The following is a 19,274-nucleotide window of genomic DNA, read 5'->3' on the forward strand; positions in this document are numbered from 1 at the left end:
AATCCCAAAATGAATCTTATTCCCTATATAGCATTGTCTCTATGGACCCTAGTCAAAAAGAGCACACTATATAGGAGACAGAGTGCCATTTAGGATGCATCCAAGATGATCAACAGGGGTAATGCAATAAGGTGATTGTGCCCCACCCCCCCCCCCCATCTTTTGCACCGTACCTCTCAATCACCCCCCCCCCCCCCCCACAAAAACAGGTTAGCGAGCACAGCGTTCTTGAAGGGGGGCCAGCACAGTGTGTAAGGTTGGTATAACCAACGCATCACTCATAACACCATCAAGCCAACATACAGACATGCGTGAGGTGAGCTAGCGAGCTCTAGAGAACAGGCAGAGAGTGTTGAGTGTAACATAACAGGAAAGGAAGACTGGGATTAGACTAACATAACAGGATAGGAAGACTGGGATTAGACTAACAGGATAGGAAGACTGGGATTAGACTAACATAACAGGATAGGAAGACTGGGATTAGACTAACATAACAGGATAGGAAGACTGGGATTAGACTAACAGGATAGGAAGACTGGGATTAGACTAACAGGATAGGAAGACTGGGATTAGACTAACATAACAGGATAGGAAGACTGGGATTAGACTAACATAACAGGATAGGAAGACTGGGATTAGACTAACAGGATAGGAAGACTGGGATTAGACTAACATAACAGGATAGGAAGACTGGGATTAGACTAACATAACAGGATAGGAAGACGGGGATTAGACTAACATAACAGGATAGGAAGACTGGGATTAGACTAACATAACAGGATAGGAAGACTGGGATTAGACTAACATAACAGGATAGGAAGACGGGGATTAGACTAACATAACAGGATAGGAAGACTGGGATTAGACTAACATAACAGGATAGGAAGACTGGGATTAGACTAACATAACAGGATAGGAAGACTGGGATTAGACTAACATAACAGGATAGGAAGACTGGGATTAGACTAACATAACAGGATAGGAAGACTGGGATTAGACTACCATAACAGGGCTGGAAGACGGGGATTAGACTAACAGGGTAGGAAGACGGGGATTAGACTAACAGGGTAGGAAGACTGGGATTAGACTAACAGGGTAGGAAGACTGGGATTAGACTAACAGGGTAGGAAGACTGGGATTAGACTAACAGGGTAGGAAGACTGGGATTAGACTAACAGGGTAGGAAGACTGGGATTAGACTAACAGGGTAGGAAGACTGGGATTAGACTAACAGGGTAGGAAGACTGGGATTAGACTAACAGGGTAGGAAGACTGGGATTAGACTAACAGGGTAGGAAGACTGGGATTAGACTAACAGGGTAGGAAGACTGGGATTAGACTAACAGGGTAGGAAGACTGGGATTAGACTAACAGGGTAGGAAGACTGGGATTAGACTAACAGGATAGGAAGACTGGGATTAGACTAACAGGATAGGAAGACTGGGATTAGACTAACATAACAGGGCTGGAAGACGGGGATTAGACTAACAGGGTAGGAAGACTGGGATTAGACTAACAGGGTAGGAAGACTGCATAGTAGCATGCAAGGGAAACTATAAGGTCACTGCAGTGTGTGTGTTTACAGCATGGCAGAGGGTGTTGGGTACATGACATGGAGTTGCTGCAGTTACTACAAGACACCTACATACCTACACACAACACATGTATGTGTATGTGTATATATGTGTGTGTGTGTGTGTGTGTGTGTTAACTTCATAGCAGCATAGCGTAGACTCGAGGACCCAGGCTGCAGTGACAGTTACCTGCTAAACACATCCTGCAGGGAGTCACTAACCTCCCTTCAGACTCTCCCCAGGACTCAGTGGACTGGCCTGGGTCTGACTCATCTACTGGGCAAAGCAGAGACACGGGGCGGGGGGGAAGAGGAATGGAGGAAAGAGGAAGGGAGAGAGGGAAGAGAAGGGGAGATGAGGAGGAGGGAGGGAGGGAGAGGAGAGAGAGCAGGGGGAAAGCAACGCATTAATGCACGCCGCTCTCACACACGCTCATTCACACATCTCAAAACATATGAGTCATTACAGGAGACGGTGAAGATCCAGGGTGGAGTGGACTGTTGCTTTCCTTCACTACCCAAAAGCACACAACTAGCTCCTCCGTTGTAGGCTGTTCAATTCAGACGCTCACGTCAAGATGTGACCTAGAAACTCTGACCAAAGAGCAGGTGTCTTCACTGACATTTTCAATTTCTCCCTGATTGACTCTGTAGTCCCTGTGCCCAAGAACATAAAGTAATCCTGCCTAAATGACTAGACTCATAGCACTCAAGTCCGTAGCCATGAAGTGCTTTGAAAGGCTGGTCATGGTTCACATCAACACCATTATCCCAGAAACCCTAGACCCACTACAATTTGCATAGCGCCCTTACAGATCCAGATGATGCAATATCTATTGCACTCCACACTGCCCTTTCCCACCTGGACAAAAGGAACACCTATGTGAGAACGCTGTTCATTGACTACAGCTCAGCGTTCAACACCATAGTCCCCTCCAAACTCATCACCAAGCTAGGGACCGTGGGACTGAATCCCTCCCTCTGCAACTGGATCCTGGACTTCCTGATGGGCTGCCCCCAGGTGGTGAGGATAGGTAACAACACATCTGCCACGCTGATCCTCAACATGGGGGCTCCTCAGGGGTGCGTGCTCAGCCTCCTCACCCTGTTCACTCATGACTGCATGGCCAGGCACAACTCCAACACCATCATTAAGTTTGCCGACGACACAACATGATCACCAACAACAACGAGACAGCCTATAGGGAGGTGGTCAGAGACCTGGCCGTGTGGTGCCAGGACAATAACCGCTCTCTCAACGTGATCAAGACAAAAGAGATGATTGTGGACTACAGGAAAAGAAGGACTCAGCACGGCCCCATTCTCATCAACGGGGCTGTAGTGGAGCAGGTTGAGAGCTTCAAGTTCCTTGGTGTCCACATCACCAACAAACTAACATGGTCCAAGCACACCAAGGCAGTCGTGAAGAGGGCACGACAAAGCCTATTCCCCCTCAGGAGACTGAAAAGATTTGGCATGGGACCTCAGATCCTCAAAAGGTTATACAGCTGCACCATCGAGAGCATCCTGACCAGTTGCCTGGTATGACAACTGCTCGGCCTCCGACCGCAAGGCACGACAGAGTGTAGTGCGAATGGCCCAGTACATCACTGGGGCCAAGCTTCCTGCCATCCAGTACCTCTACACCAGTTGGTGTCAGAGGAAGGCCATAAAAATTGTCAAAGACTCCAGCCACCCTAGTCATCGACTGTTCTCTCTGCTACCACACAGCAAGTGGTACCGGAGCACCGAGTCTAGGTCCAAGAGGCTTCTAAACAGCTTCTACCCCCAAGCCATGAGACTCCTGAACATCTAGTCAAATGGCTACCCAGACTATTTGCATCCCTCCCTATTACACCACTGCTACTCTCTGTTATCATCTATACATAGTGACTTTAATAACTCTACCTACATGTTCCTATTACCTCAGTTACATCGACTAACCAGACTATATAGTCTCTGTTATCATCTATACATAGTGACTTTAATAACTCTACCTACATGTACATATTACCTCAACTACCTCGACTAACCAGACTATATAGTCTCTCTGTTGTTATCATCTATACATAGTGACTTTAATAACTCTACCTACATGTACATATTACCTCAGTTACCTCGACTAACCGGTGCCCCCGCACATTGACTCTGTACCGGTACCCCCTGTATATAGCCTCCACATTGACTCTGTACTGGTACCCCCTGTATATAGCCTCCACATTGACTCTGTACCGTAATACCCTGTATATAGCCTCCACATTGACTCTGTACCGGTACCCCTTGTATATAGCCTCCACATTGACTCTGTACTGGTACCCCCTGTATATAGCCTCCACATTGACTCTGTACCGTAATACCCTGTATATAGCCTCCACATTGACTCTGTACCGGTACCCCTTGTATATAGCCTCCACATTGACTCTGTACCGGTACCCCCTGTATATAGCCTCCACATTGACTCTGTACCGGTATCCCCTGTATATAGCCTCCACATTGTACTGGTATCCCCTGTATATAGCCTCCACATTGACTCTGTACCGTAATACCCTGTATATAGCCTCCACATTGACTCTGTACCGGTACCCCCTGTATATAGCCTCCACATTGACGCTGTACCGGTACCCCCTGTATATAGCCTCCACATTGACTCTGTACCGGTGTATATAGCCTCCACATTGACTCTGTACCGGTGTATATAGCCTCCACATTGACTCTGTACCGGTGTATATAGCCTCCACATTGACTCTGTACCGGTGTATATAGCCTCCACATTGACTCTGTACCGGTGTATATAGCCTCCACATTGACTCTGTACCGGTGTATATAGCCTCCACATTGACTCTGTACCGGTGTATATAGCCTCCACATTGACTCTGTACCGGTGTATATAGCCTCCACATTGACTCTGTACCGGTGTATATAGCCTCCACATTGACTCTGTACCGGTGTATATAGCCTCCACATTGACTCTGTACCGGTGTATATAGCCTCCACATTGACTCTGTACCGGTGTATATAGCCTCCACATTGACTCTGTACCGGTGTATATAGCCTCCACATTGACTCTGTACCGGTGTATATAGCCTCCACATTGACTCTGTACCGGTGTATATAGCCTCCACATTGACTCTGTACCGGTGTATATAGCCTCCACATTGACTCTGTACCGGTGTATATAGCCTCCACATTGACTCTGTACCGGTGTATAGAGCCTCCACATTGACTCTGTACGGTGTATATAGCCTCCACATTGACTCTGTACCGGTGTATATAGCCTCCACATTGACTCTGTACCGGTGTATATAGCCTCCACATGACTCTGTACCGGTGTATATAGCCTCCACATTGACTCTGTACCGGTGTATATAGCCTCCACATTGACTCTGTACCGGTACCCCCTGTATATAGCCTCCACATTGACTCTGTACCGGTGTATAGAGCCTCCACATTGACTCTGTAACCGGTGTATATAGCCTCCACATTGACTCTGTACCGGTGTATATAGCCTCCACATTGACTCTGTACCGGTGTATATAGCCTCCACATTGACTCTGTACCGGTGTATATAGCCTCCACATTGACTCTGTACCGGTGTATATAGCCTCCACATTGACTCTGTACCGGTGTATATAGCCTCCACATTGACTCTGTACCGGTACCCCCTGTATATAGCCTCCACATTGACTCTGTACCGTAATACCCTGTATATAGCCTCCACATTGACTCTGTACCGGTACCCCCTGTATATAGCCTCCACATTGACTCTGTACCGGTGTATATAGCCTCCACATGACTCTGTACCGGTGTATTAGCCTCCACATTGACTCTGTACCGGTGTATATAGCCTCCACATTGACTCTGTACCGGTGTATATAGCCTCCACATTGACTCTGTACCGGTGTATATAGCCTCCACATTGACTCTGTACCGGTGTATATAGCCTCCACATTGACTCTGTACCGGTGTATATAGCCTCCACATTGACTCTGTACCGGTGTATATAGCCTCCACATTGACTCTGTACCGGTGTATATAGCCTCCACATTGACTCTGTACCGGTGTATATAGCCTCCACATTGACTCTGTACCGGTGTATATAGCCTCCACATTGACTCTGTACCGGTGTATAGAGCCTCCACATTGACTCTGTACCGGTGTATATAGCCTCCACATTGACTCTGTACCGGTGTATATAGCCTCCACATTGACTCTGTACCGGTGTATATAGCCTCCACATTGACTCTGTACCGGTGTATATAGCCTCCACATTGACTCTGTACCGGTGTATATAGCCTCCACATTGACTCTGTACCGGTACCCCCTGTATATAGCCTCCACATTGACTCTGTACCGTAATACCCTGTATATAGCCTCCACATTGACTCTGTACCGGTACCCCCTGTATATAGCCTCCACATTGACTCTGTACCGGTGTATATAGCCTCCACATTGACTCTGTACCGGTGTATATAGCCTCCACATTGACTCTGTACCGGTGTATATAGCCTCCACATTGACTCTGTACCGGTGTATATAGCCTCCACATTGACTCTGTACCGGTGTATATAGCCTCCACATTGACTCTGTACCGTAACACCCTGTATATAGCCTCCACATTGACTCTGTACCGGTACCCTCTGTATATAGCCTCCACATTGACTCTGTACCAGTACCCCCTGTATATAGCCTCCACATTGACTCTGTACCGGTACCCCCTGTATATAGCCTCCACATTGACTCTGTACCGGTACCCCCTGTATATAGCCTCCACATTGACTCTGTACCGGTACCCCCTGTATATAACCTCCACATTGACTCTGTACCGTAACACCCTGTATATAGCCTCCACATTGACTCTGTACCGTAACACCCTGTATATAGCCTCCACATTGACTCTGTACCGGTGTATATAGCCTCCACATTGACTCTGTACCGTAACACCCTGTATATAGCCTCCACATTGACTCTGTACCGGTGTATATAGCCTCCACATTGACTCTGTACCGTAACACCCTGTATATAGCCTCCACATTGACTCTGTACCGGTGTATATAGCCCAGCTATTCTAATTTTACTCTTGAATAACTTGTTTATTTTATACATTTTTCGTTGTCTTTTTTCATTTTTTTACTGCATTGTTGGTTAAGGGCTTTAAAGCAATTCACTGTTGTATTCAACACCTGTGACAAATAACATTTGATTTGAAACCAAGCCATGAGGTCGAAGGAATTGTCCGTAGAGCTCAGAGACAGGATTGCGTCGAGGCACAGATCTGGGGAAGGGTACCAAAACATTTACGCAGCATTAAAAAGGTCCCCAAGAACACAGTGGCCTCCATCATTCTTAAATGGAACAAGTTTGCCCGCCCGGCCAATCAGAGGAGAAGGGCCTTGGTCAGGAAGGTGACCAAGAACTCGATGGTCACTCTGACAGAGATCCAGAGTTCCTCTGTGGAGATGGGAGAACCTTGCAGAAGGACAACCATCTCTGCAGCACTCCACCAATCAGGCCTTTATGGTAGAGTGGCCAGATGGAAGCCACTCCTCAGTAAAAGGCACATGACAGCCAGCTTGGAGTTTGCCTAAATGCACCTAAAGGACTCTGACCATGAGAAACAAGAGTCTCTGGTCTGAGGAAAACTGTGCTGTATTGGGTGTCGATTGATGAGGTGGAAAAAAACGTATGTAATACATTTTAGAATAAGGCTGTAACGTAACAAAATGTAGATAAAGTCACGGGGTCTGAATACTTTCTGAATGCACTACATCACGTCAGCTTGAACCAGAAGCCAGGATTTGACTTAACTTTAACAAAGATTTAACAAAAGACTTATCCTTTAACACAATTAGGAATTGTCACAGTGCAACTCAAACTTCTACTCAAGAGTTTAAAAAAAATGTATTGTAGACAATACATTTCATCTGAGCTAAAATGGGGAGGAGAGTACGACCAGGGACAGGGGCCAGAGCCAGGGACAGGGCCAGGGGCCAGAGCCAGGGACAGGGGCCAGAGCCAGGGACAGGGACAGGGGCCAGAGCCAGGGCCAGAGCCAGGGACAGGGCCAGGGACAGGGCCAGGGACAGGGCCAGGGACAGGGACAGAGCCAGGGACAGAGCCAGGGCTTACTCCAAGGGATTATGGGAAAACATTCAGTATAATATGTATTCAGAGCTAAAAACGTGGAGGAGACGGAGTAACGGTTCACCGAGTGTGTGTGGGTGAAGGAGTACGGTTCACCCAGTGTGTGTGGGTGAAGGAGTACGGTTCACCCAGTGTGTGTGGGTGAAGGAGTAACGGTTCACCCAGTGTGTGTGGGTGAAGGAGTAACGGTTCACCGAGTGTGTGTGGGTGAAGGAGTAACGGTTCACCGAGTGTGTGTGGGTGAAGGAGTACGGTTCACCCAGTGTGTGTGGGTGAAGGAGTAACGGTTCACCCAGTGTGTGTGGGTGAAGGAGTACGGTTCACCCAGTGTGTGTGTGGGTGAAGGAGTAACGGTTCACCCAGTGTGTGTGGGTGAAGGAGTAACGGTTCACCCAGTGTGTGTGGGTGAAGGAGTAACGGTTCACCCAGTGTGTGTGGGTGAAGGAGTAACGGTTCACCCAGTGTGTGTGGGTGAAGGAGTAACGGTTCACCGAGTGTGTGTGGGTGAAGGAGTACGGTTCACCCAGTGTGTGTGGGTGAAGGAGTAACGGTTCACCGAGTGTGTGTGGGTGAAGGAGTAACGGTTCACCGAGTGTGTGTGGGTGAAGGAGTAACGGTTCACCGAGTGTGTGTGGGTGAAGGAGTAACGGTTCACCGAGTGTGTGTGGGTGAAGGAGTAACGGTTCACCGAGTGTGTGTGGGTGAAGGAGCAACGGTTCACCGAGTGTGTGTGGGTGAAGGAGTACGGTTCACTGAGTGTGTAGGCCTAGGTTTATCCTGTTTAGGCCACCTTACCCAGGGCCCTCCTTCCTTCATAGTAATTACAGATTCAACCTCCAGTTTCAACCCTGTTTCAGATCCAGGATCTGACTGAAAATGACTGTTTATAGACTTCAAAGAATAGCAGCACTGTGTGTGTTGTTGGGAAAGTTGCAATAAGGGGTTTCAATATCCAAACCATGGGTTGGTTGGATACAGGGGACTGTATGTGTGTGTGTGTGTGTGTGTGTGTGTCTGGTTACAGGGAAGCTCAACACAGAAAGTATAAGGCCATTACACCAGATAAAGGCTTAATTATACCGGCAATGAGCAGTGCTACGATTGCCTCAGTACAACTCTCTGGCTGTTCCAGTTTTGAGTAGAAGTGAAAACAAGAAGCAGAATATCGTGGTGTTGTAGAAGAACAAGGCAACCCCCCCACGTCAGATTCTGACTGCAGCATTTAACGTTCATATTTTAGTAATTTAGCCGACGCTCCAGTCAACCAACGACCTTACAAACGTTCAGATTGTGTTGTTTACTTAACCTTACTATGAACAACGTATCATGTATCATACCAGACCAGCTGTTGTTTACCTAATGTTACTATGAACAATGTACCATGTATCATACCAGACCGGCTGTTGTTTACTTAATGTTACTGTGAACAATGTACCATGTATCATGTATCATACCAGACCAGACCGGCTGTTGTTTACTTAATGTTACTGTGAACAATGTACCATGTATCATACCAGACCAGACCAGCTGTTTACGTAATGTTACTGTGAACAATGTACCATGTATCATACCAGACCAGCTGTTTACTTAATGTTACTGTGAACATGTTTACATACAGTTGAAGTCGGAAGTTTACATACACCTTAAACCAAATACATTTAAAAACTTTGCTTTTCACAATTCCTGACATTTAATCCTAGCAAAAAAAATCCCCCGTTTTAGGTCAGTTAGAACCACCACTTTATTTTAAGAATGTGAAATGTCAGAATAATTGTAGAGAGAAAGATTTATTTGAATTCTTTCATCACATTCCCAGTGGGTCAGAAGTTTACATACACTCAATTAGTATTTGCTAGCATTGCCTTTAAATTGTTTAACTTGGGTCAAACGTTTGGGGTAGCCTTCCACAAGCATCCCACAATAAGTTGGGTGAATTTTGGTCCATTCCTCCTGACAGAGCTGGTGTAACTGAGTCAGGTTTGTTGGCCTCTTATACTAGATATACACTCTTATACTAGATACACTCGATATATGCTAGATATATATACTCTTATACTAGATATACACACAATATATGCTAGATTTATACTCATATATACTCTTATACTAGATATACACTCAGATATATACTCTTAAACTAGATATACATTCTTATACTAGATATATACTAGATATACTCTTATACTAGATATACACTCTTATAGTAGATATACATTCTTATACTAGATATCTACTAGATATACACTCTTATACTAGATATATCCTCTTATGCTAGATATATACTCTTATACTAGATACAATCTTATACTAGATATCTACTAGATATACTCTTATACTAGATATACACTCTTATACTAGATACACTCTTATACTAGATACACTCTTATACTAGATACACTCTTATACTAGATACACTTATACTAGATACACTCTTATACTAGATACACTCTTATACTAGATACACTCTTATACTAGATACACTCTTATACTAGATACACTCTTATACTAGATACACTCTTATACTAGATACACTCTTATACTAGATACACTCTTATACTAGATATACACTCTTATACTAGATATACACTCTTATACTAGATATACACTCTTATACTAGATATACACTCTTATACTAGATATACACTCTTATACTAGATATACACTCTTATACTAGATATATCCTCTTATGCTAGATATATACTCTTATACTAGATACAATCTTATACTAGATATCTACTAGATATACTCTTATACTAGATATATACTCTTATACTAGATACACTCTTATACTAGATACACTCTTATACTAGATACACTCTTATACTAGATACACTCTTATACTAGATACACTCTTATACTAGATACACTCTTATACTAGATACACACTCTTATAGATATACACTCTTATAGATATACACTCTTATACTAGATACAATCTTATACTAGATATCTACTAGATATACTCTTATGCTAGATATATCCTCTTATGCTAGATATATTCTTATACTAGATATCTACTAGATATACACTCTTACACTAGATATATACTATTATTTATGAAGGTACAGCACATGATTGATTGTATTATAGTATCATGCATCTGCATGGATGCCCAGCCCACATGGGCTTTATAAGACACTATTTGTTGTATCCAAATCAAATACAAAAGTACATTAAATGTTTTTTGTTAAATATACCCCATCACTCTCTCTCACACACACACACACACACACACACACACACACACACACACACACACACACTTGTGAAATAGCCATGTTGGTACCTGTGTCTGATTCTCTCTCCTTGTTGCGAGGGGGGCTCACGGTGAAGGACAATTTGCGTTTCATGATAGACTTGGGTGGTTTCCCTTCCTTCCCCCCCAGAAACTCACTGCGGTCAAGCTTCGGAGTCTTGGTGAAGAGGGAAATCTTATCTTTGCTCTGGGGGGGAAAAAAAGGGGTGGGGGGGGGGTGAATTGCAACAGGGGTTACATTATAACGCAGAATTCAGTGGGGTTTTTCCCCCCATGCAGAATAAATGTAATATATATATATTTTAAACACTGGATAAATATCTTCCTGCGTTTTGTAAACGGAGATCTAAAGTGTCAGATCTGTTCTTATTGTAAATGTCTCCTCGGCTTCAGACAAAATGTTGTGCTTCAGTTACACATCTCCACTGGGATGAGAAATCTTTGCTATCGTCTTCAGGACACACAAACAGCACTCTTCCTCTCAGATGGCAGAGAGGAAGAGGCAACAGTTGCTTTTCTCCAGTAGATGTATATTAACGTCAAGCAAAACATTAGGAAGAATTTAGCTGGCTATATTCTATCTAGAACCATAAGGAACCTGATGGCCAATGCATCGTTCATGCAGAAAAATGACTTGAGGTTTTAATTGTAAGCTCATTTAATTTACTCGGGGCGGCAGGGTATCCTAGTGGTTTAGAGCGTTGGACTAGTCACCGGAAGGTTGTAAGATCGAATCCTCCGAGCTGACAAGGTAAAAATAAAAAAAACTGCCGTGCTGCTCCCTGAATAAGGCAGTTAACCCCACTGTTCCAAGGCCCGTCATTGAAAATAATAATTTGTTCTTGACTGACTTGCCTCGTTAAATAAAGATGAACGAAAAATACAACTTGTGTGGCTGCCAGCCAAATAGCGTTGCACTTCTGTTTCAATCTGATGAAAACTAAGATATTTTCTGCTGAATGTTTTTGCATTAAATGTGTGTGATGAAAAACTAGTTGCCCGCCCCGTATAAACATTAAAGCACACGGAAAAACATGATATCAAAACTAAGGTGAAATAGTTTTAAAAAACGCAGCTTTATTGATGGTGTTTGTTTGGAAAAAAAATGCTGATTTCTGCAGTACAATTGAATTTCAGTGTGCTTAAGTTAAAAGAGTAGTTCCTGTTGTCGTCTGGAGTTGGATGCATTTATCCTTTATTCCACTGTTATCTTCATATCAGAGTATGTGAGCAGAGTTGAAGGGGTCGGAAATCTCGCTTATCGCTCAGGGATAAATAAAAACCGCCGCTCCATTCATAAAAAATGTAAATAATATATATTTTTTAATCGCCATTTAACCAATCTATTTACGTGACAACCTGGACCAACCAATTGGTTTTGAAATATTGAAACCAAACCGTGAGATCTGAAAGTATTTTAGTTAACATGCCAGCAGCTGAGAAACCCCCCTCTCCGTGCTTGCAGAGTCACAGGGAATTTCATGGCAAGGTTGTATTCCTGTTATATTCGGCACATATGTCATATACAATATGATTTGGACACTAAACACCCTGCAGGCCACTCTTGCCAGGCTGTGCAGGGACGTAGGTTATTTTTCTACAGGTAAACCTAAAAAAGGTTTTTAGGGCAAAATAACCCTATCAAAAACGGAAACCTCCTTGAAAATGAAATGTATAAATATATAAAATATATATATATATATAAAAAAGATCCAAATTAATTATAGCCTGTGTGTCCTTATGGGGATGTGATACTATACTATTTCTGATCGTCTTTACTCAACATGACTTTGAGAAGCTCCACAGTGATGGTTTCTTCGCCTCAAACAGCAAGTAAACAAAAAGTCTGTTTTTAAATCCATTGAGAATGACAATAGAACCTCAACGTGGCCTATTTGGAAAATCTTTCCAGCCATCTCCCTTTCCAGAACCACTCAGCATGGAAAGAGGGGGGAAAAAAAATAGACCTACCTGATTACTAAGTATCCCTTTGCGCAAATAACCTACAGCTGCGCTGGAAACTGAGGGCCCAGAATTATTTTATACAATATTGCAAGTTTGCTAGCATGAGTTTTGGGCCAGACCAAGTTGATACAGACAGGCCATGTGTAGCCAAAGTGACTAAAATGATATTTATTTTTATCAGGATATTTTCTACCTGCAGGCTGCAGTTTTAATTTGTTGGCTTCATGGAGGCTATTTTTTACATATTGCCAATGGAAGTTAATATTTTAGATTTGTGTCATTATTATTTAGATATAATGTTGATTAACCACATGACATTGATTTTGAGATATGAAGACTTATAAATTAAACTAAACACTTCTACGAAAACAGGCATATGAAAATTACAGCTGAGATAACTTTGCACTTAAAATGGAAAAAAGGGTCGCCGCTGGTGCTGCCCATTACCGGAGTAGCCCATTACCGGAGTAGCCCATTACCGGTGTAGCCCATTACCGGTGTAGCCCATTACCGGTGTAGCCCATTACCGGCGTAGCCCATTACCGGCGTAGCCCATTACCGGCGCAGCCTATTACTGGCGCAGCCTATTGCTGGTGCCCACCGCTGGCGTAGCCCATTACTGGTGTAGCCCATTACTGGCAAGTTCAGGAGCAAAGTGCTAGAATCTTATTTTCTTCTCGTTAGGCTATATTGATCTCTGGCTCCATCTTTAATAATTTGTGTGTCTTCATCTGTAATATCAGTGCTTAAAGCATCAGACAAGCTCAGTAGCCAACATATAGTTGATTTATTAACACATAGGGTGTGTGGCTATATATGGGAGTTTTTTTTATTTTTTTGATCGGTCTAAAGAACAGACGACTCTTGGTCTGCCATTTTTTTGTTTTGTTGTCAGAGACCAATCAGATGCTCTGCTTAACATCTTGTAGATCTGACCATGGACTACTTGCTAACCCAGAAACTTCATACCGTATATTGTTCCCAGGGGGCTAGGACATACGTGCCGAAAGAGATCAAGAGAAGCTAGACCAGATCGTGCCGGGCGGGTGTAGAATATATGCTGTGTGTATAAGCGTACCTTCTTCCCAGTCGGTTTGTCCACCATGGATCCATCTCTGTCGGCCCCGGGTTTCGCCATGGCGCAGTGTTGCTGGTGGTGCGGATGGACTCCCTCCCCTCCCACCCACCGTGTGACTAGCTACGACAGCTACGGCCCAGCACGCTCATCATGCTCCTACAACAGAAGACATGTTATGAAGAGAACATTAACACTACATGTTATGTTAGCCGCGTGACTAGCTACGGGATAATCATGCTCCTATAATGCACAGGAAGAGAACAAAGACAATTCTCAAATGATCTCAATTAGCCTATCAGAAGCTTCTAAAGCCATGACATCATTTTCTGGAATTTTCCAAGCTGTTTAAAGGCACAGTCAACTTAGTGTATGTAAACTTCTGACCCACTGGAATTGTGATACAGTGAATTATAAATGGAACAATCTGTCTGTAAACAATTGTTGGAAAAATGACTTGTGTCATGCACAAAGTAGATGTCCTAACCGACTTGCCAAAAAATAGTTTGTTAACAAGAAATTTGTGGAGTGGTTGGAAAAACGAGTTTTAATGACTCCAACCTAAGTATGTAAACTTCCAACTTCATCTGTATATAGTGTTTGTCATGTTAGTTGTGCGATGAGCTATGACAGCTACGGCTCAGCGCATTCATTATGCTCTTACAACAACACAGGAGGCCATGGTGAGAATTTCAAGTCATTCACTTAAGACATATCCCCCCCCCCCCCTCATACCAATATGATGACGCTTAAACTTAAGAGCCTACAATTGAGCCAAACACGTCACCTCCAAAATGAAACATTTCAATTGTATTTTATTCAAACTTCCTGGGGTCTGACAATTACAAAACCATGAAAAATAACTGCGAGAGATCAGAGGGTAATGTATTCTGTAAAAGTGGTTAAAAAAAAAATCCAGAAAGCTCATTGGCCGATACCACTGTATGCATTGCTACACGGTTCACTTGGAAATTTCCACAACTGTTGAAAATGTCATTACTGTGACATGCAGAGAAATATAGTGCAACATCTATGGGGGGGGGGGGGAACGGTGTGATTCATTAGGTTAGGGGCTCTCTCACTCTCACAGGGAAATCACCCTCACACCCACACACCCACCCAAGTTTATGGTCATGTGTTGTCCTACGGATCATACATTGACTGACTTTCGGTTTCAGCTTCAAAAACAGCTGAGAAAAAAAAATATACAACATATATATTTTTTAATATATACATTTCACAGCAGTTCAGATGGTACAATGACTAGCTACACTATACTTGCTTGTTTTGTCCTATAAACTGAAACAATTCGAATTATAGCGTCTTTAAATTTAAACTTCAAATGGGATAGGAACGTCCCAAAGATCCCGGATAAAGCCCTTTAAAAAAAAAAAAAAAACTATTTTTTACATCAGCTGATATCTCAAAGTGCTGTACAGAAACCCAGCCTAAACCCACCCAGCAAGCAATGCAGGTGTAGAAGCACGGTGGCTAGGAAAAACTCCCTAGAAAGGCCCAAACCTAGGAAGAAACCTAGAGAGGAACCAGTCGTGTTTTCCACAAGCATACAGACAAATAGAAAAAAACCTAAAAGCAGGAGTGTATTTGTGGTGTTGCACAGACCAGACCATGTTGCACAGACCAGACCATGTGGTACTGCACGTGCTGCTGAGGTCTTACAAGAGAGATGAGTGTGTGGGTGAGGGCTACGTTACAGAGTGTGTGTGTGTGTGTATATATAGAAGGGAGGAAGTGGACGAGTTATGTTGCAGAGCAGTACAGCTCACCTAGAAATGTATTGTATCGTGTACAGGACTGATATGAAGTCAGTGATCGACTCTTACAGACTTCTATATGATGGATCCCAGACTTCTATATGATGGATCCCAGACTTCTATATGATGGATCCCAGACTTCTATATGATGGATCCCAGACTTCTATATGATGGATCCCAGACTTCTATATGATGGATCCCAGACTTCTATATGATGGATCCCAGACTTCTATATGATGGATCCCAGACTTCTATATGATGGATCCCAGGGTTCTATATGATGGATCCCAGGGTTCTATATGATGGATCCCAGGGTTCTATATGATGGATCCCAGACTTCTATATGATGGATCCCAGACTTCTATATGATGGATCCCAGACTTCTATATGATGGATCCCAGACTTCTATATGATGGATCCCAGACTTCTATATGATGGATCCCAGGCTTCTATATGATGGATCCCAGACTTCTATATGATGGATCCCAGACTTCTATATGATGGATCCCAGACTTCTATATGATGGATCCCAGACTTCTATATGATGGATCCCAGACTTCTATATGATGGATCCCAGACTTCTATATGATGGATCCCAGACTTCTATATGATGGATCCCAGGCTTCTATATGATGGATCCCAGACTTCTATATGATGGATCCCAGGGTTTGTATTATGGCTGTTCTGTTTATTATGGATCCCCAATAGCCCCAGCTACTCCTCCAGGAATAAAGGCAGATATATACAATGTTAAAAACATTTTTAAACACACCAGATTTTACAACACATTAAGTCTCTCAGGCCACTACTCTACAACACAAAATCCATTTGTACGTGTGTGTTTAGTGTGTATGTTAACGTGTGTGTGTGTGTGTGTGTATATGTTAACGTGTGTGTGTGTGTATTTTTCATCTGCTTTATATTATCTGATTCTACTGCTTGTATTAGTTACTTGATGTGGAATAGAGTTCCATGTAGTCATGGCTCTATGAGGTACTGTGGAATAGAGTTCCATGTAGTCATGGCTCTATGTAGTACTGTGGAATAGAGTTCCATGTAGTCATGGCTCTATGAGGTACTGTGGAATAGAGTTCCATGTAGTCAGGGCTCTATGTAGTACTGTGGAATAGAGTTCCATGTAGTCATGGCTCTATGATGTACTGTGGAATATAGTTCCATGTAGTCATGGCTCTATGTAGTACTGTGGAATAGAGTTCCATGTAGTCAGGGCTCTATGTAGTACTGTGGAATAGAGTTCCATGTAGGCATGGCTCTTAGTACTGTGCGCCTCCCATAGTCTGTTCTGGACTTGGGGACTGTGAAGAGACCTCTTGTGATACCCATGCATACGCAACAAGATGTGTCTGAGCTGTGTGCTAGTAGCTTGAAAAACAGACACCTCGGTGCATTCAGGAGGTCAATAACTCTCACAGATACATAGTAGTGATGAAGTCAAATTTCTCCTTCACTTTGAGCTCCTAGCTGTTGTACATTGACGGGCCAGTCATCCTGCCCGTGAATTTTCGTAAGTACCTCTTTGTGGCACCTGACGACATGACAAGACAGCAGTCCAAGTGTAGTTGGGCCGTATCAAACCCTACTGGTCTTCTGTAATCTGAAGGTTAGCAATGCTAACAATTACATGTCAAATCCCATAGAGAATGCTAACGAGAGCATAGAGAATATCTTATACGGTCTCTGAAACTATTTTCAGGACAGACAAGGTCATAAAGTTAAACAAGTAACTAAAAAAAATAATACTCAGTTTGACAGCAAGGCACTTGATCCAGGAGGGGATTCTCTACTGTTTGTATTTATTATGGATCCCCATTAGTTCCTGCCAAGGCAGCAGCTACTCTTCCTGGGGTTTATTATGGATCCCCATTAGTTCCTGTAAAGGCAGCAGCTACTCTTCCTGGGGTTTATTATGGATCCCCATTAGTTCCTGCCAAGGAAGCAGCTACTGTTCCTGGGGTTTATTATGGATCCCCATTAGTTCCTGTCAAGGCAGCATCTACTCTTCCTGGGGTTCAGCAACATTAAGGCAGTTATAGTGCCTTAGGAAAGTATTCAGACCCCATCATTTTTTTCCACATTTTGTTACGTTACAGCCTTATTACAAAATTGATTAAATTAAATGTTTCTCATTAATCTATACAAAACACCATCATGACAAGGCTAAAATAGGTTTAGAAATTACATTCAGACCCTTCCATGCCACCCATTCTGAAACTAACAGCAGTTCTTTGTTAAGTTTGCAGTCATTTCAGTCGCTGTAGTAGCTGACGTGTATAGTGTTGAGTCATCCGCATACATTTTTTTTTTAAGGGCCTAGACCGCTGCCCTGGGGAATTTCTGATTGAAACCTGGATTATGTTGGAGAGGCTTCCATTAAAAGAACCCCCTCTGTGTTCTGTTAGACAGGTAACTCTTTATCCACATTATAGCAGGGGGTGTAAAGCCATAACACACATGTTTTAGCAGGGGGTGTAAAGCCATAACACACATGTTTTAGCAGGGGGTGTAAAGCCGTAACACACATGTTTTAGCAGGGGGTGTAAAGCCATAACACATGTTTTAGCAGGGGTGTAAAGCCATAACACACATGTTTTAAGCAGGGGGTGTAAAGCCATAACACACATGTTTTAGCAGGGGGTGTAAAGCCATAACACACATGTTTTAGCAGGGGGTGTAAAGCCATAACACACATGTTTTAGCAGGGGGTGTAAAGCCATAACACACATGTTTTAGCAGGGGGTGTAAAGCCATAACACACATGTTTTAGCAGGGGGTGTAAAGCCATAACACACATGTTTTAGCAGGGGGTGTAAAGCCATAACACATGTTTTAGCAGGGGGTGTAAAGCCATAACACATGTTTTAGCAGGGGGTGTAAAGCCATAACACATGTTTTAGCAGGGGGTGTAAAGCCATAACACATGTTTTAGCAGGGGGTGTAAAGCCATAACACATGTTTTAGCAGGGGGTGTAAAGCCATAACACACATGTTTTAGCAGGGGGTGTAAAGCCATAACACACATGTTTTAGCAGGGGGTGTAAAGCCATAACACATGTTTTAGCAGGGGGTGTAAAGCCATAACACATGTTTTAGCAGGGGGTGTAAAAGCCACATTGAAGTCTGACAAAACAGCTCCAAAAACAATTTGCTATTCTTAATTTTTTCAAATCTAGCCATGGTGTCTTTACCAAGATGAGAAACAATTAGAAACCTCTGTATTCCAAGACCATTGGAGTGGACAGGGAGTCATTGATGCAGAGAGAAGAACACGATCGGGGTTGAGGGATATCATCGAGATTATACCGACAAGTGAGGGACACGATGCTGGCTGACAAGTGAGGGACACGATGCTGGCTGACAAGTGAGGGACACGATGCTGGCTGACAAGTGAGGGACACGATGCTGGCTGACAAGTGAGGGACACAGAGGACCAGTGTGGTGTTATGGTCATTGTTGCATGGCTTCTTATCC

At 43.4% G+C, this 19,274-nt stretch overlaps 1 protein-coding gene across 3 annotated transcripts in view; it reads right to left on the reverse strand.

Annotated features, from left to right (window-relative positions):
* The window catches only part of LOC109881557 (ankyrin repeat domain-containing protein 12), a 64,616-nt gene that overhangs the window by 24,114 nt on the left and 21,228 nt on the right, over positions 1-19,274 (reverse strand). For 2 of the 3 annotated variants that reach the window (XM_031810176.1, XM_031810177.1), the window contains exons 2-4: positions 14,014-14,169; positions 11,001-11,157; positions 1,764-1,847 (exon numbers count right to left, since the gene is read on the reverse strand). In XM_031810176.1, the coding sequence (XP_031666036.1) occupies positions 1,764-1,847; positions 11,001-11,157; positions 14,014-14,073 (301 nt within the window). In that variant the 5' untranslated portion in view covers positions 14,074-14,169. The remainder of the gene's footprint in view (positions 1-1,763; positions 1,848-11,000; positions 11,158-14,013; positions 14,170-19,274) is intronic. The other variant, XM_031810178.1, reaches the window with a different exon arrangement.

Source organism: Oncorhynchus kisutch, linkage group LG30 (genome assembly GCF_002021735.2).
Source record: "Oncorhynchus kisutch isolate 150728-3 linkage group LG30, Okis_V2, whole genome shotgun sequence".
In the NCBI taxonomy this organism is placed as follows: Eukaryota; Metazoa; Chordata; class Actinopteri; order Salmoniformes; family Salmonidae; genus Oncorhynchus; species Oncorhynchus kisutch.